The sequence below is a fragment of the Rutidosis leptorrhynchoides genome, chromosome 2, assembly GCF_046630445.1.
Source record: "Rutidosis leptorrhynchoides isolate AG116_Rl617_1_P2 chromosome 2, CSIRO_AGI_Rlap_v1, whole genome shotgun sequence".
Classification (NCBI taxonomy): Eukaryota; Viridiplantae; Streptophyta; class Magnoliopsida; order Asterales; family Asteraceae; genus Rutidosis; species Rutidosis leptorrhynchoides.
The window spans coordinates 622,364,459-622,388,822 of NC_092334.1; the positions used below are offsets into that span (position 1 = coordinate 622,364,459).

The 24,364-nt window shown below is 30.1% G+C and overlaps 1 protein-coding gene across 2 annotated transcripts in view; it reads left to right on the forward strand.

Moving 5' to 3' along the window:
• Positions 1–15,471, forward strand: part of LOC139893567 (actin-depolymerizing factor 2-like) — a 161,280-nt gene extending 145,809 nt beyond the window's left edge. The window contains exons 2-4 of one of the 2 annotated variants that reach the window (XM_071876745.1): positions 13,595–13,646; positions 14,651–14,916; positions 14,988–15,471. In XM_071876745.1, the coding sequence (XP_071732846.1) occupies positions 13,644–13,646; positions 14,651–14,916; positions 14,988–15,138 (420 nt within the window). In that variant the 5' untranslated portion in view covers positions 13,595–13,643 and the 3' untranslated portion in view covers positions 15,139–15,471. Of the gene's footprint in view, positions 1–13,522; positions 13,647–14,650; positions 14,917–14,987 lie in introns of those variants that run through there. The other variant, XM_071876744.1, reaches the window with a different exon arrangement.
• Positions 15,472–24,364: the final 8,893 nt, after the last annotated feature.

The window sequence follows — 24,364 nt, forward strand, 5'->3', positions numbered from 1 at the left end:
ATATTTTAATTAACTATATTTGTACAAAATATATATAATTATATATATAAAAGGGGGTTTACCATTTAATGACCGGTTTGTCGGTTTTATATTTTAAGTCACAATTAAAACCTAATGCAAAATATAAATGACGATAATTTAAGTGCGTAAAATAAATAACAATATAACAATTATGCTTATTTAAACTTCCGTAACCATGATGTTTGACGTTTTGGTTATAATTTATTACCCTGGGTTAATTGTCCTTTGTCCTGGATGTATTTGAAACCTATCTGGTTTTTGTCCATAATAGTTCATCGGTCATAATTATAAAATGCTCGGCAAATTTAACCTTATACCCGAAGTCAAATATTCCAACTAATTGGGGATTCGAACTGTAACAAGGTCTTAATACTTTGTTTAATGAATACACCAGGTTATCGACTGTATGTAAACCAAGGTTTTAATACTTTGTTAACAATTACACCAATTACCCTTGAATGTAATCCACCCCTGTTTTAATGAGTTCATTGACTATTAATCCATCCTCGTGTCTGGTCAAATGAACAATAATTTGTATTTATAAATATCCCGCCCATCGTATCCGATTAAGCATATGTGGTTATATATAGATACATCAAATTGTAACCTTTATATTAAATTAACGAGGTATCATTAATTTAATATAAAGCCCATTAATAGCCCATAGTCTAATTTCCACAAGTGTCGTTCTTTTGTCCAAACCCCAATTATGGTCCAAATCCCAATTACCCAAACTTAGTATGTAGCCCAACATCACGATTACTTCGGTTCAAATAAGCATAATAACAACTTAGTTACAAGACATTAATTTAAAAAGGAGAACATAACTTACATTGAGTATTTATCGCGTAGCTTTACACAGACAGAACTTCGACTTTAGAACCCGTAAAATAATTTTTACATAAAACAAACTAATCTAATATAAAACTACACTATACTATATATATATAATGTATATATATTTATTATTATTACAGAGGAGTATATTATTATTATTGTGTAAAGAGTCGAGCAGAAAGGCTGGCTATTTAAAGATGTGGTCTGATCCTGAGGCTCATGCGATCGCATGGGTTCTCAGTGTTAATCTCATGCGATCGCATGGCCAGCCTGGCCATGCCCAATTGCTTAGTTTGCTAGCTTGTCGACGTTATATTTAATTATATAATATAATATATATAATTTTATATAATTATATATATATTATATTATGTTCTTGTGCATAGTAAACTCATAATTTTTGGTCCGTTGCGTTGGGCGTTGATAGTTGGCTCAGGTCCCGGTTCCGAATTTTCGAACGTCCTTTCGTATAATTTAATATCTTGTACTTTGCGTTTCGCAATTTGTAATTTGCACAAAAAATTATTTTCCTTAACTCCCAAAATCCGCGCAAGTCTTTTAACTCAATTTTTGGGACGCTTTTGAGTGCACTATGGCTTTAAGGACCATTTTCCAGTTTTAGGACGCTTTTTCTTCAATTCTTTAATCTTCGTGCTTATTGTTTCGTAACTTGTACTCTTGTCAATTTTAGACGTTTCTCATCATTAATTTGAACCACTTGAATTGTATCTTGTACATTTGAGCTTTTTGGATGTTTTTGTCTTCGAATCTTCGTTTTCGCCTTTTGTCTTTGCACTTTTTTATTATAAACGATTACAACTTAAAATAGGACAATTATAACTAAATAATTTACATATTGGAAGGATATTGATACTAAATATATGTTCATTTGGAGCACTATCAGTTACCAAAGCTAAGGGATTTTCGGTTCAAACTCAGTGTAGAATTAAGTATGTACTTGTATCCATTGCGTTTGAAATAAAGTTCATGTATTCTCAGCCCAAAAATATAGATTGCAAAAGCAATTAAAAAGGGAGCAAATGAAACTCACCTTAGCAGCATATAAAGTTGTTCACCAAAATGTGACCGAAACTCGGATTACCAAATAACTGTAGATCTCAACCTAGAGGACATATATTGGTCAATAATTGTCTATCAAGCTGGGTCAAGTCATAGTGTATCATAATCCTAATGCTCGAGATCGACATACAAAAGTTATCCAAAGTCGTTTCAAAAAGTCAATTTTGACAATAGCTTAACAAAACGAGACGTACCTTATATAAGGATTCATTTACTCGGTTGGTAATATTCAAAAATCCAATTTATCAATCTCGTAAACAAGTTGTTTAAATCTTAATTGCAGATTCAAAAGCAATTTCAATTAACGTTAATCATAATTCAGTTGATCATATCTTTTAATCCGTTCATCGAAATTATTCGATATCTAAATGAAAAGTTATTGATTTTTCGTCAGCTTTTCAAAAACATGTATATCATATACCTTTTACCAGTAATATATGTATTTAATTCGTGATTCATTATAACTGTTTAACGATGAAATTTAGCATACAAGCATATATAAATATATATATATACTCGAGCACTAGACATGGATACAAAATTAATATATAAAAGATAAAATATGAGTGCTTACGTATAAATATTGAGATTCAATATTGTAGGAAAGTACGTAGACGTAACGGAGATGATAAACACTAGATTTGATTCACAAATATACCCCCAAACATTACCCATAACCTCCTTGGCAATACCCATAATTTCCTTAGCTCTATCCCGCTCGAAAACATATTTTGAAAGTGACACGCTCATGACCTCGTCGTAGTATTTTATGTATAATACTAATTAATAATAATACTACTAATAATATTAAGATTAATAATAATATTAATCTTAATAATAATAATAATAATAATAATAATAATAATAATAATAATAATAATAATAAATATAAATATAATATATATTGAGAGATAGATGCGAGATAGATGGATACAGAAAAACAGAAACGTTCGATATTTATAGGACCAGACCTGTCCCACCTGCCCATGCGATCGCATGGGCTTATGGGCATTTTGCCATGCGATCGCATGGCATCATTTTCCAGCTCACATCTTGTTTGTTGTTTTGCTTGTCGACGTATTTAATTATTAATATAATATATATAATTTAAATTAATTAATTATATATTATATTATATTCTCGTGTATAGGTGTCATGTAATTTTCGTTCCGATAAGTCGTACGTCATCACTCGACTTATGTCCCGGTTCCGATTTTTCGAACATTCTTTCGTACATTTAGAAAACTTGCATTTTACGTTTCGTGTCACGTACCTTTGTCAAAATATAGCCTTAAGTTATCCATAAACTATACCACTCAAAGTATATCTTAAACTTTCGAGTGTTTTGGTCATTTACTTCTATAAATCATCGTCTCGCTATTTGTTAATATATATATATAGTATATACATTTTCATTTTGAAATAGTGTTTTACTGTAGCAAAGTTACTGTAGCAAGTTTTTTTACTGTAGCAAATAGTGATTTTCGAAAACACTGTAGCTTTTCGGGTAATGTAGCAATTCGAAAATACTGTAGTAAATTAGTGTTTTACTGGTTCATCTTAAACGTTTTAGTTAACTTATCTAAATATTAATCGAATCAATAATCAAATGTTAATATCGTTTACTAAATAACTTGAAATCATATATATATATATATATATATATATATATATATATATATATATATATATATATATATATTGTTCGTGAATTTTCGAGAACAGTCAAAGAATAATTGATTCCATGAATATAGTTCCAAAACTTTGAGACTCAACATTACAGACTTTGCTTATCGTGTCAAAAACATTAAATCATTTAAAGATAAAGTTTAAATTTGGTCAGAAATTTTCGGGTCATCACAGTACCTACCCGTTAAAGAAATTTCGTCCCGAAATTTAAGTGAGGTCGTCATGGCTAACAATAAAAATGTTTTCATGATGAATATGAGTTGTTAAATAGAATTTTATCACCATTGAATAATATGGATAAAACAATCCGATTTCTCGAAACGTATGAGAGAGGTTATCGTAAAAGAGTGAAATGAAAGAATAGAAATTCATCTTAACTTTTGACGTAGTAACGATTGATTTCCAGATTTTAAGGAATAGAAAATCTTCATAATCTAAATAAGATTTGATTCTTCGAAATTTAAGGAAATTAAGATTTCCTTTGATTAAATGTGTAATCTGCCTCGATTGCTATGTCTGATATTTCGCTATAAATTGACCTCTTCCGTTTCATTTATTTTTACCACTCCTATAATCTTCTTTCTTATTTCATACTCCCAAAAGATTGTGAAAATGCTTCATCCAGTTCTAATTCTTGATATATTCCTAACTTTCATATCTGTCATTCTTCTTTTTCATCTACCACCAGAGGAAGTTATTTTCTTCTACCATTACCTTGGGGTTATAGTGTTTTTCATTCTCCTGTGTCTTTATATTGCTATACGCATTGATATACACGGTTTGTAATTTCGGATTTGTTATCGGGCTTTATATCTCCCCTTATATTTCAATGTCCCTACTTCTGTCTTCTATAATCATTGTCATTCACAGTTAATACTCCCTTCTATTTGCTGCGATTTATACTCCAATTTCTATTTCGGAGCTTTGTCCATTCGTTTCTTCTTCTTGCGATTAGGCATCTCTCGTAATGGTCCAGAATTCGTAGGCATGGAGTTTTAGATGAACATAGTTAATGTTCTGAGAAGGTAATCGTAATGGCACGATCTTGATTTGTCAAATTACCAGAATATCCGGAAAAGACCGAATCATCAAAAAAAATATTTTCTTGATATGTTTAGAGGGTAAATAGAATAAAAGAGTTATGTAACATGGTTCATGATGAGGGTGTGATCTGTGAACCTTTATCAAGTTCCATTAGAAACTCAGCATGACTTACTGTAATATAATCACGTTGATCAAGTGTCATTATATTATACTAACTCATGCTTCAGCTCCCAACACCACTTCAAAAATATTCATATTTTAAACTCGAAGGTTTCAGAATTTAGAAACTAAAATACTGTAGCAAATAGTGATTTTCGAAAACACTGTAGCTTTTCGGGTACTGTAGCAATTCGAAAATACTGTAGCAAATTAGTGTTTTACTGGTTCATCTTAAACGTTTTAGTTAACTTATCTAAATATTAATCGAATCAATAATCAAATGTTAATATCGTTTACTAAATAACTTGAAATCATATATATATATATATATATATATATATATATATATATATATATATATATATATATATATATATATATATATATATATATATATATATATATATATATATGTACATTAAGTTATATATATATATATACATATATATATTGTTCGTGAATCTTCGAGAACAGTCAAAGAATAATTGATTCCATGAATATAGTTCCAAAACTTTGAGACTCAACATTACAGACTTTGCTTATCGTGTCAAAAACATTAAATCATTTAAAGATAAAGTTTAAATTTGGTCAGAAATTTTCGGGTCATCACACTTTATGAGAAAACCTAATCAATGATACTCTTGTTAAATCCTTTAGATAACCTTCGCATTAATAATAAAATGCACTTCATAAAAGAACCTGTAGAATTTATGGATCGTATGATTTAAACTCTTGAAACAAAATAATATTCTATCTGTTGAAATTCACGCAAGGCCCGAGTATACCTGGGAACGTGAAGACCAAATATCCTCACCTGTTTACAAACAACGCCGACTGATGGCAACCACTAAATTTCGGGACGAAATTTCTATTAACAGGGGGATACTGTGATAACCCGGAAAATTTCCGATTAAATTTAAACTAAACTTCAACTGTTTCCGACGATTCACGAACAACCGGTTATAAAAAGATATGTAAATATATATATATGTATGTGTATTTACATCATTTACAATCATTATAATTATCAGTATTATAATTATTATTATTATTAATAATTATTATTATCATTAATAATATTAATATTAATATTAATATTATTAGTATTATCACTATTACAAAAATTATTAAAATATATCATTATTGTTAATATTATCATATCATTATTAATATCAATATTATAATTAATAATAAAAATTATGATTTTAATTATGAATATTATCATTTCTATTATTAATATCACTATTATTGATTATCATTAAAAAAATTTATCATTTTTGTTATATCATCACATTATTATCCTGGTTATTTATATTATTATTATTATTTTTATATTAAAATTATTATTATTAGTATTATTATTATTATTATTATTATTATTATTATTATTAATATAATTATTAATTATTAATATTAAATAAAATGAAAATGACTGTTACCAGAATTAGGTTGATCAACTATCTGTTTAATATATGAATCGTGATTTCCTTGTCAAAACACCATCAAGATTATTATTTTTTTAGTTAGTGATCCAGCTTTATATATTTTTATTATTTTTTTATATTTTTCTGATTGATCATGTCGACACCACATTCAGTAAATAATTCGATCAATATGAGTTGTTAAGTAATTCATTCACTTTCTGTCACCAACTATCAGTAATACACTTCAATTATCTGCTGCAAATTGCCAAATTAAACAGATATTATAGAAAGAAAAATAAGTTCTGCTCTGTTCTTGTTCAAATATTCAAAACCTCGATTTCGTTTTCAATTTAAAAATCTAAAAATACAGTCTTGTTAGGATTCCTCTACTTAAACTATCTGAAAAATCTCACTTTCCAATTCTTCGTATCGATCACGAATTTTCGAGTCAAAGTTTTAGTTTTTAAAAGTCAACTCATTGTTCTTGATAAAATTCGTGTTCTCTGTTATGATTTCAGTTAAATTGACGTTTCCAATAGATTTTAGAAGTGATTTAAAACTTAATTCGTGTTGTAACATTTTTCCAAAATGTTTTCCAAATCAAAATCATTAATTTTTTTTTCTCAAACCGTCGTTGCACACAGCAGCCTTTTTTTGTTGTTGTTGTTAATCCAACACAGGTCTTTTCTCTTCATTTACAATCAAATAAGTAATTCGTGTTTATGATTTGATTTGATTCCTGTCAATTTGAGTTGAAGAAGATAATGAACACAGAAAAAGTAGTTAAATATATTTGAAATACGTATTAAATCAGAAAAATTGATTTGGAGGAGTGGTTTGTGGTGTTATTGGGTGAACGAGAGGTCTCGGGTTCGAGCCCGGTTCGTGACAAATATTTTTTAGAAAAGCTTGTGAAGGTAGTCTCATGTTCTTTTATTATTATTATTATTATTATTATTATTATTATTATTATTATTATTATTATTATTATTATTATTATTATTATTATTATTATTATTTTATTATTATTATTATTATTATTATTATTATTATTATTATTATTATTATTATTATTATTATTATTACTACTATAGTTATTATTGTTATTAATTATTGTTATTATCACTAGTTATTATTATTATTATTATTATTATTATTATTATTATTATTATTATTATTATTATTATTATTATTATTATTATTATTATCATCATCATTAAGTATTAGTATTATTATTGTTACTATCATTATTATTACAAGTATTATCATTTAAAGCTTATTAGTATTATCATTACTAATATTATTATTATTATTATTATTAATTATTATTATTACTACTAATAATAAAGTTATTATTAACATTAATATTAAAAACATGGTTATAACTAAAAGTATCATTTTATCTTATCATTTTTATTGAAATTATTATTATTACTATCATTATTATCATTCTTATTATTAAAGGTATTAAAATTATCATTTTAATAAAATTATCACTTTTAATAAAGATTACCATTACTATTAAAACTATCATTTTAATTATCATCAATAGAATCATTAATATTATTATCATTATTATTGATACTAATATTATCATTATTATTATTATTATTATTATTATTATTATTATTATTATTATTATTATTATTATTATTATTATTATTATTTTAGTATTATTATAATTACTATTTTAACAAATAAATAATATATATAAATATATTTACACATAACATAATAAAATTTATATTTTTATCTATTTAGAATATATAAAATAAATATAAGAAACTTACATGTTATTAATATAAAAATGACATAACTAATAAATTTATATATATAAACTTATTCGATTACGAGTATATGTGTTAATGTATATACTTGATATAGGTTCGTGAATCCAAGGTCAACTCTACAATTGTTCAATACCGTCATATGTATTTTTACTACAAAATACAGTATCGTGAGTTCATCTGCTCCCTTTATATATATATTTTTGGGCTGAAAATACATGCGCAACTTTTATAACTGTTTTACACGTTAGACACAAGTACTCAAACTTTTATGCTATATACGTGCTTTGGCATGCTAAATCCCTGCCGTAATATCGTTAATTGCTGAGGTATAAGATGCAAGCTTAGTTATTGTGAGTAGCGCTACTGAGAGTGACGTCTCTAGTCAGTTGACCGTTGGTCTTTGACTACATAATAATGATTCAACGACATTAATAACAAGTGTCACGGGGTAACTTTGTTTAGTCGCGATATTACAAACAGCAACTCTTTCGATTGATATATTTGGTATCAATCAACTTTAAACTGAAATCTTGTGGTCTAATGCTATACTGAACTATTGATTTATGATAAACTTATGAACTCACTCAACCTCGTGTTGACTTTTTAAGCATGTTTATTCTCAGGTCCTACATAATGCTTCCGCTGTGTATTTGCTAATTGAAAGCAACATTTCAACAAGTCATTCATGGATAATTTGAAAGACTCACACTTGCTAAATTGATGATGATTGCTTGCTATGCTTGGAGTCTTCATTACATATCATATCAATTAAAGTCATTTAATGCGTTGTTCATTATATACAATGTAACCTATTTATCTTCCGCTGCAAAACTCAATATAACGTCTCATATAGAGTCGTTCTCGTTTATACAACTGTGATTTGATATAATTAGTCACAAATACCCCAGGCCTTATTTGGGGGTGTGACACATATTGATGAAAACACTTCTTACTTTCAAAATTGCCTATCTAATTTCACACCTAATAAAATTGATCAACACGCCCATAAGTAATTGACGCTTTTGTGTTCACATAAATTATACATGAAGCTTAATACTCCATCCGTTTCAATTATGATGTCAATTATTCTTTTTAGGATGTTACAGAATTTTTTTTTAACGTCAAATAAGACAAATATAATAAGCTTCCACCTCGCTAATGAGAAACTGGGGAGGGGAGCAAACACCAACACATTATAATGGCTTAATTAGTCAATCATTTCAAGAAATATGATTTTTCCTCTATTAAAATCCAATTAAAATTTTGCCGTTCAAAAAAAAAAAGGAAAAAAAAAAATCGAGTTAAACGAATACAACTTAATGAAATCAAACAAATCACGTTTCTTTATTTTAATTAGACGAAGCAAATAAGTGTGAGTTCCGGAACCTCCAATAGCTCTACATTACAGCAACGACAATATAGAATAAATGGTTTTTCCGTAGCTATAGCATGAATTTGAAACAGATCACGCCCACTTGCAACTTCAAATTCGATAATTTCTCACTTTTTTACACAAATAAAATACTCCGTAAGTAACTAGCAAAGGAGATAGAGCCTTTTTTACTTAATACTCGTATTTTTTTTATTTATTTCCTTAACTTTAATAGTAATAAATAAATAAATAAATATAAATAATAGATAATAGATACTCCGTGACAATTAATAAAAAGCCTTAACAAATGATCTTTATAGATACAATTAGGGATGACAATTGATACCCGATCCAGTGAATATCCACCCGATCCACCCGATTATTCGTGGATATGGACGATTTAAATGGATATGAATACGGATATGGATGAACCGAAATGGATATGGATATGGATGGATGAAAAGTTTCATCCATGGATGAACCCGCTTTCACCCGAAATAACTAAATATATAAATTATCACTCGGATTAATATCATTTATGTAGTGATATTTCATTAATTATATTCATCTTTCTTTATATTTTCTCTAAAAATATAAATTTTTTCTTATATTTTGTTTTGTTTAAATCAATAAATGAATTTATTGTACTTTGATAATTTAAAGGTGATTCCATGTAACTAAACATTAACCAACTTATAGGTAATCGCTATTTTTACACGTTTAATAGGCTATTTGTTGATTATTTGTTATATAGATTAGTAAAAATGTGACTTTCGGTCGCATAAACTATTAAGAATTATTACTTTTGATCGTATTTGTTAAAAATAAAATAAATTTAAATGGATATGGATGATTATCCATTAACCCGCTTCACCCGACGGATATGGATATGGATGGATGAAATTTTTATAAATAGATATGGATATGGATATGGATATGAATATGGATTTAAAAATATAAATGGATATGGATATGGATACGGCCTCACCCGATCCATATCCGATCCATTGCCATCCCTAGATACAATACATTTATAAACAATCACCTTATATTATTGGTTAGTTTTCAATTTCAATTTTCAACTAGATTGGTTCTTAGACAACGAGTTTCATAATTTAGTGTTTCAAATCCACCAAGGTCGTTTTATACAACTGCTGCAAGAATTGTACATTCTTATTCCAATCCGATGGGAATAATTCAAACAATATATAAGACACGTGGCATAGTTATATTGGTTATAACATACTTTTGAATCGCTTGCGGACATCTAACGCAGAATGACTATACTTAGATGGCAAAGAGAGACAGAAAGCGATCCGTTGAAAAACGTTATGAAATAAATCCTTCAAGTTATTCGAAATTTCAGAAACAACCCAAAACGTTAACATTAGTCAAAATTATAAAAGTGAGCCGACGTTTTTTGTCGATCCAAATTTATTTCTATAGTCAATACTCAATATGATGCTTCGGTTTTCATCTAAAATTTTCTCATTGCTTCATAACTATCACGGAGTATCTATTAGTCAATTCTTCTCAAACTAATATACCGTTTTGTTCTAATAAAGTCTTTCTTTCTCAACTTTTTCCTTTAATTTTTATTAATTTTGTTATATAATATTTGATGAAATTTATATGAATATATTGAGTTTTAAGCGAGTTTTTATTAATATAATTTTCAACAAGTATTATATAACACAAACAAAAATATTTAAAGTTAAAATTGAAAAAAAAAACTTTCAAAGTCAAAAAGAGAGAATTATTTTGCATCATATGAAGTATATATTACACTATCTTGTAACCTTAAACAGGGTCGTCATGTCTATCTTATAGGCATTGTCCGGAATGTAAGTGTGTCCTTTTATATACATGTAACTATGATTTTCAAATTATTACCTATAAATTGGTGGAATTGATGCAGAGTATTGGAGTCAAACGAGTGGACCATAGTATTGGATTACGAAGTATTCGATACTGATTATGTATTTTGCTTTTCAAAATTTTTAAATTATTAATTAAAAAATGGACATGTGTATATAAAATAAGCCTAGGTATATAATATTAAGATATTTTGAACCTTTATAGATATTGAGCTATGTGCGACCGCACGTATTGCACGCCTCAATATCCGTTTCTGACCTTAAACTAGTCATAATTCTTACTACTTATGTAAATCTACTCTAACAATATAAACTACGATTCTAAATGAAGCATAAATGTCAAATGTGCAAATTCTAACTTCAAACATTTTAAAATAGACAATGTCGTATCTATCATTTAAACTTTTTTTATGTCACTAAACAATAGTTAGAAAAACATATATTCAATCGGGACATTTTAAAGTAGATTAAGTTCCTGCTCTACTTTTATGAATTCAGTTGCATCTGATTCCATTAATTCTTATATTTGCAATTAAACCGAAAAATAAAATGTGAAAAATGGACTAATATTTTAGGTTTCTTAATGAGAATTTACAAAATATGAAGGATGCAATTTATAATTGAGTGATAACAATCATAACCCATTTCTACTTTTTCTTTTTTCTTTTTTGAAAGGCAAGTAAATTTTATAAATATATCAAAATACACGAAACAAACTAGCAAGAAGCTAGACAAGACACGAGATCACACACAAACACACAAACAAACAAAAACTCGAACACACTAGCACGAGAACAATAAAGGAAACTCTCACACCCCTAGCCCAACTACCAAAGATCCACGCAAAATACCATAAACGAAACCCATACACGACTAGTTATTGAATCTATGTTTCCGAGTCCGAGGACGCGCATGAAGAGCAACATGAGCAACAATCAACATCACCATCGTCCTCTTCCGAATCTTTCATCACATTATCGATAATATATCTATCATACCATCGAATTTTATCCCGACGTCGGCTACGAACTTGGATTTAAAAGATCGAAAATGAATACAGTACTTCGCTTCTTTTATTTATTTTTTATTTGACACTAGGACAATGTCAACTTTATGATGAAAACTATAAAATACATTAAATATGATCCTCTAGATGTATGATTTATTATTATTAGCATTGATATTTTTATAACGAATCCACATTCCACATCACATATTTTTAACGATTAGATCGGAATTTTTGTTATGTAGCTTCTTCATTTTCTGATGTGTAGATTTATTAGTTAATTCAAAATGTTTGGTGATTTACACACTTACTGAACCTCGTATTTGATGTATTCAATTCAAAACTTATAATTGATAATCTTATCGATGATATTGTGTATAAGCATCAAAATAAAATACATTTTGTTTTTCTCTAATTTAAAATCTAAGCAATGGAAGCCACATGAATTAATTCAAAATGGCGTCAATTTAATTTTAACTTACAATAGAAAAAAAAACTACTCTTTATTCAATGAAGGTAGAAATCGAATATTAGAGGGACATTTTCAAGAAGCTGACAAATAAAGAAAACTTTATATAATTGGTGATATTCACATTTTATAACTAATTAGGCGTATAACCTGAATAACAAATTTACTTTTAAAAAAGATCGATTAAATTGTACAAAATTTTTAAAAAAGTATTAGTTTTATTACGGAGTATATTAAACTTAAATTCTTATCAATCTCTATTACTAGATTGACTAACCTATGTCTTAAGACTATAAGTTAAAGATCCTTAATTTCACTAAACCTTTCTATGTATATTTTATTTTTTAACATATAACTTTTTATATAATTATAGTAGGATCGACTAACTAAACCTCTATTTTTATACGAAGTATATTTTATTTGAAAGATATTAATATGTGTCTCCATGTCAGATATTAACAATCATCAAGTTTCTTTGAATAAGTTAAAATAAATTTAAAAGCATCAATTTTTTAAAAATAAACTATGTATTTAATGTTATATTTTTTCTAAGAAAAAATTAAGTTTAATTAATACAAGTAATATTTAACATGTGTTTTTATCGCATATGTTAGCATAATTCATTTTATTTTTCTATATAAAATAGCAAGAACTTAATTCAAAGTGTTACTTTATGAATAAATATAAATATATATCATTAATAAAAATATCATTATAAGTTTACTTTTCGCTCAACCAGCTAGTTACAGTCAAAATATTATATTCCCAAATTTAAAGGAAGACAAAACACGTCTTCTCATTCACCGCAAAAACACACACAAATTTCTCAATCGGAGCCCTAAATTTTCTCCCATCGTTCTTCTCCGCCGGAACTCATGGTTACCTCTATCTCTCTTACACATAACCACACACTCTTGACTCATTTCCTTACATATACTTATCTTTTATGTGTATATATATTTGCATTTCTGTTTAAATTACAATTGATTTCAGATATTTTCGGAGATCTGTACTCAATCTGCTGATTAGTGTAAATATATCGATGTTGATCTTTCTGATCTGTTTTTTCGTTGATCGATTAGTGTTTATATGTGCGAATCACGTGTCGGTGTTGATTGATGCTTTTTGTTGAGCTAGATCAGAGGTTTATTTGAAATTTTAGATTATGTGTGCGATTTAAGCTATGTGATCGGTCAATTGAGTATCTGAATGCGATTTATGTTGCTTGATCTGAGTATTTTATCTAATGTCGTTTCATATGTATTAGCTTCTATGAGTTTATTTTGCTCTATGCAGTTGACTCATTTTGTGTGTATAGCTTACTAGCCAATGGCCCCTCGGTTTACGAGTTAACCGATTAGTAAGATTGAGTTTGTTGATTGATGGATGCATGTTGATCGTTGATGTTTGGTACTGTGGTTTGTGGGGGCACTATTAGACAATTTTTTACCTTGTGCAAGTGAATTTAGATCGTTTTTTTAACAGATTGTGAGTAAGCTAGCTATGTCAGTTGATGAGTTGGCGTGTTTTGTCTGAGATGAAATGAATCAAACTTTAATCAAAGCGGTTACTCGTCTAGTCGAATGTTTATGTTTACCAGGTCGTGGTTATGTCTAGAAAACAAAACCTGTCAATAGTGATGTATGTTCATTTAGTAAAAGGTTTCGGTTAAACCAAAGATGTAGCTGAGAGTGGGTTACATGATATTGATTAGGATGCATCATTGGTATAACCTCACGTGAAATATTGTTGGCACCAAACAACTTATACTGAAGAGACTATTCATACTGAAATATGCACACTCTTATCACTTATCAAGTCGTTAATCTCTATTTGATAAAATGTTTCAATATGTGTGACTGATAATCCATGAAATTTGTAGGCCAATGCAGCATCGGGGATGGCTGTGCACGATGAGTGCAAGCTAAAGTTTATGGAATTGAAGGCAAAAAGGACCTTTCGCTTCATCATTTATAAGATCGAAGAGAAGCAAAAGCAGGTGATTGTTGAAAAACTTGGAGAACCAGCTGAGACTTATGATGCCTTCTCAGCATGCCTACCCGCTGATGAATGCCGTTATGCTGTATTTGATTATGACTTTTTGACCCCTGAAGGTGTTCAAAAAAGCAGAATTTTCTTCATCGCATGGTACTATTTAATCAACATATATGTTCATGTACTAAAATTGCTTGAAATTTGACTAACTTGTTATGTAACAGGTCGCCAGATACTGCAAGGGTGAGGAACAAGATGATTTATGCAAGTTCTAAGGACAGGTTCAAGAGAGAGCTTGATGGTATTCAGGTGGAGTTGCAAGCAACAGATGCTAGTGAAGTCGGGCTTGATGTTATTCAAAGCCGAGCAAGTTAAAGTTCTGCATAATAAAATGTTAATGGAGATAGATGCACCTATTCTTCATTTATGTTAAATGTCTATAGTGTCCCTGGTATGTAGATCAAGGATAAATGACTGGCGTACCAGAAGGATTTTACTTTCTAAGAACTAGTGTGGTGGTTTAAGGTAAAAAAAAATTGTGTGATGTTTGTGTGATTTAACAGAAGCAATATGAATTTGTACTGTATTTCAATTTGATTTCGTTTTTGAATTTTGCTATTGCTATGCTTTACTAATGGAATGATCGATTGCACTTGCTTTGTATTGCTTTTTCATGAGTTGCTACGTGTTTGTAGAGCTTGAAAAATCTGGAACTGCGTGTAAGTATATAATTTTCGCAAGTCGTCACTAGTTGCTTGTATAAAGATAACAGGAAAAGTTATTGTAGTTGGTTTGCTCTAGTAATGTCTTGCCCTAAAATAACTTGTGACGATTTCAGTTGAAATGTGAGTATCAATCGTCTTCTGAATCAATGGTGTGTGAATTGGAATATTACCTAACACGCAATGTGTGCAGTTTGCCAGTGCTCTCAACTCTACTAACACCGAGTAGTCAAGTTGTTGATGGGAGACTTACAATTCTAATCATAAACGAACCACTTATGTACTTATTATTCTATTGTACAAGAAGTGGAGTTGCATTTACTAATGATTTAACAAAATCTACACATGTTTTTCTACGTACAGACCAAGTAAGGGTGGCGTATCGAATTGGTAGTTAACGTTTAATTTTCGAACTTCATATGGGCCAAGAACTGATGAATGAACACAAGCTTACCTTCAAGCACAACTGAATTAGATCTATATCTTTTGTCCCCAAGCCTAAATTGATTTTCTTACAATCAAAATGTTTTTTTTTTTTTTGTCTCAGTTAGTACATTAGTCTATAAATAATAAGTGTATATTGTAAGGCTGGTAATCTCACAAGAAATATCACTTATTTAGGTATGTATTAATGTACTAACAATATATAAAAAAGACTTGTCCACCTTGCAAACAACCTTTAAATTTTTTTTTTTTTTTGAAAAGCAAGATAATTTTATTGATAAGGAAATGATACAACGAGGATTACAACATGAGTAACTTTTAATTTTTTTACTCCGCACTTCTTTGCATTTTAATATTAAATTATTAAAATAAAATAAATGAGGAGTTCAACTCTCTTACCGTAATAGCTTAATGGAATACTATTAGTGTGTATAAAAATAATACTAACTGGTGTCTCCGTCCCAAATTAACTATCTCATTTTAACTTTTAAAAGTCTTTATTTTCTAGTTCCAACTTTATACTCACGATTTTTAATCCTCCTTGCCGTGAGATATGATGCCATGACATTCAGCCACATTAACCACACCATTTTCTTTTTATCAAAACCGCCACTCCCAAAAAAAAGTTAGAACAAATACTTTGTAGAGAGTTTAAAACCGACTCCAAGCATTTACAATGAGATGAGTAGTGAATCCATAAACTTTCAAAAACCGATTCAGCTAAAGTGAGATGCCCTTCTATAGAAAGAAGAGAGGCCTTCCAATCGGAGAGCTTTTTACGAAATTTGTTACACGACGACCGCCAATTATTTATAAGGTTCATATTTAAACCTAATGGTAAACCAAGGTACACAAACGGGGGAGCCATGACAACGACCCGTTAGATCTGCCATAGAGAAAATATCATCAGGAAAAACACAAATACCGTACACGTTACATCTAGTAATGTTTAACTTCAAACCCGAGACCATGTGAAAAAAGTATAAAATACTCATGATAAAGTTATCCACATCACGAGTGTTCACATTGATATAAACAATTACATCATTGGCATAAAAAAGACTAGAAATGTTTATCTATGAAGAACCAAAAACCAAGTCTCCCCCCGTAATCAAATCTCACTCAGCTGCTTGGCGAAAGGCGTTGTGAAGTCCTTCCACATGGGCCAATCATGTATAAACTTAGTTGAATTAGTTAGAACTGAGAGGGTGTGCAAAATGACCATAGTATCCTGAAAAATAGTGTGGAAGGACAATTCCGATGGAAACAGCAATCTCACAGGAAGGAGGCAGAAGTAACTTTGTTTAATAATAGTATATATAGGATTAATATAAATAATGAATTATTATATACTCGTAACATGCCTAAACAATAAACAAATGTAGGTTTGGTATTCATCATTATTAATTTACTCTGTAAATTAATATAGGGTAAAAGAGGTAACAAGATCTTGGCGTATTACTCCGTATTAAAAAAATAATAAAAAAAATCTTAGCGTATTAATCCGTATTTTTTTTATAACGGTAAAAAATTAAAAAATAGTGTGGTAGCTTAGATGTAAAGCAAATACTCGTAACTAGTTGTGAGCCCTCGCTTCGCGTCGGGGGTTCCGTTTTGAATGCGAGTTAAAAAAAAAGTCTTGATCTATTTTGTAAAAAAGAATTTTTTTCGACATCTAACATTGAAGGGTTGTTCCTTTTGTGAAAGTGACATCTAACATTGAAGGGTTGTTCCTTTTGTAAAAGTTACTTCTTTTAGCGTGTATTTTTTTTTTAAAGTTAGTTGATCTATTTTGTAAAAAAGAATGTTTTTTGACATCTTTTGGTAGCATTGAAGGGTTGTTCATTTTATGAAAATTGCCTCTTTTATCGTTGAGAAAGAGAGAGAGAGAGAGAAAGTTAGTTGATTTTTTTTGTAAAAAAAGTATTTTTTTCGACATCTTTTGGTAATATTGAAGGGTTGGTTCTTTTACGAAAGTTGTTTATTTTATCATTGGAGACAAAAAAAGTGAAATGACCAAAATACCCCTGGTTACTATTGGTGAATAGTAAAATAGTGTTTTGTCTATTAGTATATATATAAGTAGTTGTGGAGCCCTCGCTTCGCGTCGGGGGCTCCGTTTTGAATACGAGTTTAAAAAAAGTCTTGTTCTATTTTGTAAAAAAGAATTTTTTTCGACATCTAACATTGAAGAGTTGTTCCTTTTGTGAAAGTTGCTTCTTTTAGCGTTTTTTTTATTTTAAAGTTAGTTGATCTATTTTGTAAAAAAGAATGTTTTTTGACATCTTTTGATAGCATTGAAGGGTTGTTCATTTTATGAAAGTTGACTCTTTTATCGTTGAGGAAGAAAAGAGAGAGGAAAAAAAAAAATTAGTTGATTTTTTTTGTAAAATTTTTTTTTTCGACATCTTTTGGTAACATTGAAGGGTTGGTTCTTTTACGAAAGTTGCATATTTTATCATTGGGGGCAAAAAAAAAAAAGGTAAAATTACGAAAATACCCCTAATAAATATGTTGTGAAACTATAAATAGCATCACAAACACCCTTTCTTCGCAAAATAAACACGCTCCAATTTCTTAACCTCACCCACCAAACGTTCAAATATTTTGCCTGCAATTGTTTCCAACGTCCTAATCCTCCATGACCGCCGGAAAATATTCCGTTCATTCTATCCGACATTCCATTCCCAGTTTCCTCATTTCTTTTCTGGCAATTATTTTCTGTTCACAATATGTTTATTACTAGTTCTTCTTGCATGATTTTTTCCGACTATAGGGTACACCGTTTTCATCTATTTCATGAACCACTTTGGTTATCGGCGGCGGCGGCGGATGCCGGCGTTCAAGGTATTCCGCCGGCGGAAACGGTACAGAGTCTTAAAGACATTGTAAGCGCTCTAATCAGTTTCTTTGTGAAGTTGTTAATCGTCTGTGCTCTCAAGGTTTATTAAAAAACGATTTATTATTTTATGTTTTATTATTTTATTTTTTTGTTTTAGGGTTTCTTGTTGTGGTGTGTTTGGTTATTTCCTCTTTGGGAATTAGGGTAATTTCTGCTTAATTTTTATAAAGATTGGGGCTAAAATTTAAAGAACGGTTTACGTGTTATCAAGATTTGAATCAGTGTGTGAAATTAGGTTTTACAGTTCTTGTTTTCAGGGTATATTTGATGTTCTTGGGTGCAAATAATGAATCAAGGGCTTATGTATCGTTTAGGGTATGTTTAGGTTTCTATTAAAAGTTAAAGTTTGTCTTATGAAAGAAACTGAAATTGACGTTATTTATTATTATGTGCTGATCTTGAATATTTTAATTCTTGTATGCAAAGTGGATTTTTTTTTTTTTTTTTTTTTTAAGTTATGAGAAGATTTGAAGAATCTAGCTTAATAGCTGTAGTTCGTTACTGTTTGTTTTAATTCTTGAAATACTTGCTATAATCTCAAAAAAAATTTAAAAGGATTTAATTTTATGTTTTAGGGTTTCTTTTTGTGGTGTGTTTTGCTACACAAGAGTATTTTTTTTTATTATAGAAATTAGGGTTGATTCTGTATTAAAAATTTGAAGGTAGGGGTTAAATTTAAAGAAACTGTATACGTGTCATCAAGAAGACTATGACTGCTCTTGTTCGATACTAAATTTCTGGGTAATGTTTTCATGTTTTTGCTTTTCAAAGTTCTGAAAATGTATTTCCCGTTTTTGCTTGAACTCATCTGTTTTCTAAAGAGGTATAGCTAACATCTATTAACAACATCGATATTGCTCGCTTTATTCTTGAAAAGATTCTTCAATTAACTAATCTATATTTCATGTTATTGTCCTTAGGTATTGGAAGCACTTAAAGGGTCAATTTCAACAAGACCAGCAGTATTCGCAATGTCAAACCCTGCAACTATTGGTATGCTTGGTATCATACGAACAAATTGTCTCAGCTTATGTCTGTCCGGAACACTAAGACGATTGATGCGTGTATGAACCGTGTCATACCTTTTTAACGTTTTCTTTCTTTGTGATTCTTACAGGCTTTGTCTGTCCTGAACAATAAGTTGATTGATGCCTGTAACATCAAGTTTTACAATGTATTACCTTACAGGTTTGTAAATTTTTAATCTCTTCCCAAGTGTATTAAATTCCGACAGTCACTAGTTTTGATGTTATTATGACAAACGGACTTTCGAATAATGATATCCAAACATGATTCGCTGATAAATATCTGGTTATTGAATCAGTCATCATACTTATGTTTTCCAACTGCAGGAACGTTATATGCTTTTTTATATATAATTTATTATATATCATGTGATGCTTGTAATTTGAAAGGTTTTTGTTTCAGTTAACTTTCTATCAGTAGCCAACAAAATCTTATGACCGACCCTTAATCTGTTGCAGATCATATTCAAAAATTTCAGTTAACGAAGTGCCCATTCCAGTTGATGAACTCGTTGAAAAAGTCGACACATTTGCAGGTATATTTCCAGGTAATCGTGTGTAGTAGGGTTGTAAAAGGTATGTAAATCCGGTATATGCCTATCTTATTTTTCTTGCAATCTAGGGGTGACAAAATGGAGGGGGTGAATCATAACTGATTACCTATCTAGACCTAGTCATAAGTAAATGGGTCAGAATTCCCACCTCTGGTTACTACCTTAAGTATAACTTTGACATGCAAAATTTTCAGGTGACCTACTGGAAATTGCTAAGAAGCCGAGAAGACTACTAGGAGAATGGGTGTAAATTTGTATGTATCTTTATCCTTTTTTTTTGGCAATTACATGGATCAGGAGGTAGTTGCTTCTCTCTCAGGTAACCATGTTTATGTAGGATTGCGAAATGGGCAGGTTAGGCGGGTTGGGCAATGACTCATATTGTTCAGATTGGTCGTTAGTTGTTTATGATGGGCCTAAAGGGGCAGTGTTGGTGTTTAAGATGACAAGCAGCTACTCTTTTTCTTACAAAGGTAAAAAGTATAAATAGTTAATGCATTTACCCTGTTTACACTTTACAGAAGATCATATCTTCAATAAAACTTTTGTTATTATCAGGAAGTTATATTATATGCATTTATACATTCGTTGTATATATGCAGATTGATATGGTTGATCGTTATTTTGTTGATGTCAAAACTGGACATAAGTTGTATGTTTATTCATTCTTGCAGTATTATTGGACTAGTTTTTGTGAACTTTTTATCATGATTAACTTTTATATATAGCCATTGAAGCCTTCTGACCTAGGTCATGTTCAGTTGAGAGAAGTTAAGCTTCCTGGTTTAGGGCCAATTTCAGTTGATGCTCAGGATGGTTTTATGGTTAGTTCACATGATTTAATATCCAATTGTCTATTTGTCTTTGTTTTCCTCTCATGTTTTGATTTTGTAATTTAGGCTTTTAGTCCATACGAAATTTATGGTTCACAAGATTATACTCTGGATGGCGACATGCATCCTCAGCAAGCTGCTAAAGCATCTCTAAAACTTATGCATCCTCAACAAAAGTTACGAGGTCAGAATTACAGGTTGGCGTTGACAAATGCAAGGTTGTTTTGATGGCTGATATATCTTCAATGTTGGAAAATCAAGATGCCATTGGTACAACGATATCTTACTATGGTTTTGATAACAAATCATATAATGTTTATTTTTGAAAGGTATGCTATAGAATTACAGGAGTGCACTTTCGCTCCTTTAATCCGTCTGCTAAGAGAACGGCATATTGATATAGCGGGGAGCGTCAAACTTCGATCTCCTGGAGTAGCTCCCCAGGTAGCAAATGACCTCTTTCTAGAATATATTATTTTCTATATATTTGTTCTTCTTTTGTTCAATGTTTGCCTTTTGATTCGATGCTTTTGATTTATGTACAAGATGTACCTGGTATTAGAAGGGTTTAAACCGTGGAGTGGGTGTTAAGATGATCAAAAGTATGTAAACTCTAGTAAACTCTATTGAGTCGACAACAATCGTCGATTTATTGGCGACTTGACTGACTCTTGGAGCCTAAATTAAATTTCAGGCAGGATTTAAAACCCATGAAAATTTAATTATACCATTTTCATGGCGTATATTATTATTTTTATTTTAGGATTTAAAAAAAAAAAAATCTTTTTCCTACTTACAGGCCGGAGGTCCTCTCGGAAGCAATCTCTTTATCCGACAAATAAAGAGAGGGATGACTTTCTCTACTCTTGAGAGTGTTTCACTCTGAGTGGAGAAATGACTTGTCTTTATTCTCGGATAAGGGAAGGATTGTCTACATCTCACCTCCCCCATACACCACGCATGTGGTATTGGGTTTTGTTGTTGTTGTTGTTGTTGTTGTACAGAGGTGACAAAATTATTGAAAATTTTGTGCGAAATGGACTTCACAACCTAGAAGTAGCTCCTCATATAGCAAATGACCCCTGTTTAGGAGTAATATTTTTTTTCATTATGTGTTCCTTTTTATTCAATGTTTGGTTCTTGGTTCAATGTTTTGTTTTTTGCACATGAAGTACCTACTAATTGCGAAGAAATAGCAAAGACAGTGTTGGCGCTAGTTGGAAATTTGTAGACCTTCTTCCTCTTATTAAGCTATGTTGTCATGACACGGTGCTGAGACAATTAGAACGGCTTCAGACCTTGTAGTGAGTGTTAAGATGATTTCATATATGTAAACACAATTCTGGCAAATGGGTTAAACTTCCCACCTCTGGTTACTTTTTTAATTAAAAATGTGACACGGCAAAAAATTTTAGGTGACAACTGGAAGACGCCTAAGAATGCGAGTATAACTGTGGCATGGAAAATTTTCAAGTGACCGACCAACTGGCCATTTCCAATGTGAGTAAATATGTACCCATCATCATCATCCATCTTTTTGGAGTATAGCTAACCAGGTAACAAATGACCTCTTTGGATTTAATTTTCTTCCACATGAGTTATCTATTAAACGTTTGCTTCTGTCAATTATTTTTGTTCACAAAATGTTTATTACTAGTTCTTGCATCATTATTTCTGACTTTAGGGTACACCATTTTCATCTATTTAACGGAGCACTTTGGTTAGCGGTGTCGGCGGCCGGCGTTCAAGGTATTACATGCGAAATGGTACAGCGTCTTAAAGCCATAGTAAATGCTCTAACCAGTTTCTTTGCGAAGTTGTTAATCCTCCGTTATCTCAAGGTTTATTAAAAAAACGATTTATTTATTTTACGTTTTATTTATTTATTTATTTATTTTAGGGTTTCTTTGCGTGATGTGTTTGCTAATTGCTATACAAAGGTAATTTCTTCTTTGGGAATTAGGGTAATTTCTGCTTAATTTTTTTAAGATTGGGGTTAATATTTAAAGAACGGTATACGTGCTATCAAGATTTGAATCAGCGTGTGAAATTAGGTTTTACAGTTCTTGTTTTTAGGGTATATTTGATTTGATGTTCTTGGGTGCAAATAATGAATCAAGGGCTTAGGTATTGTTTAAGGTATGTTTAGGTTGCTAATAAAAGTCAAAGTTTGTCTTATGAAAGAAACTGAAATTGACGCTATCTATTATCATGTGCTGATCTTGAATATTTGAAGTCTTGTAAGCAAAGTGATTTTTTTTAGTTATGAGAGGATTTGAAGAAACTATGTTAATAGCTTTAGTTCATTACAGTTTGTTTTAATTCTTGAAATACTTGTTATAATCTCAAGGTTATTAGAAAAAGGATTTATTATATGTTTTAGGGTTTCTTTTTGTGGTGTGTTTTGCTATACCAGGGTGATTTTTTTTTAGAAATTAGGGTTGATTCGTATTAAAAATTTGAAGGTTGGGGTTAAATTTAAAGAAACTGTATGTGTGCTATCAAGAAGGCTATGACTGCTCTTGTTTGATACACAATTCTGGGTAACGTTTCCCTGTTTTTGCTTGAACACATCTGTTTTCTGAAGAGGTATAGCTACAATTTATTAACAGCATCGATATTGCTCGCTTTATTCTTAAAAGGATTCTTCAATTAACTAATGTATATTTCATGTTATTTTGTCCTTAGGTATTGGAAGCACTTAAAGGGTAAATTTCTACAAAACCGGTGGTATTCGCAATGTCAAATCCTACAATTAATGGTATGCTTGGTATCATAAGAAAAACTTGTCACATGTTATGTCTGTCGCGAACAATAAGACGATTGATGCCTGTATGAACCGTGTTATACCTTTTTAACGTTTTCCTGCTTTGTGATTCTTACAGGTTTTGTCTGTCAAGAACGATAAGACGATTGATGCCTGTATGAATTGTGGTAGACCTTTTTGAGCTGTGCAGATGACTATGGTCTGTTATTTCTTCTTACGTATGTGTAGGTATATGTGAATTAACACAAATAACTAAATGCTAACTTTTTCAGCATACTATGTGCAGAATTAAGTCAAAGTTGAAAACGAAAGACTTTTAAAAGTCAAATGGGAAACTTATTTTGGGACGGAGGG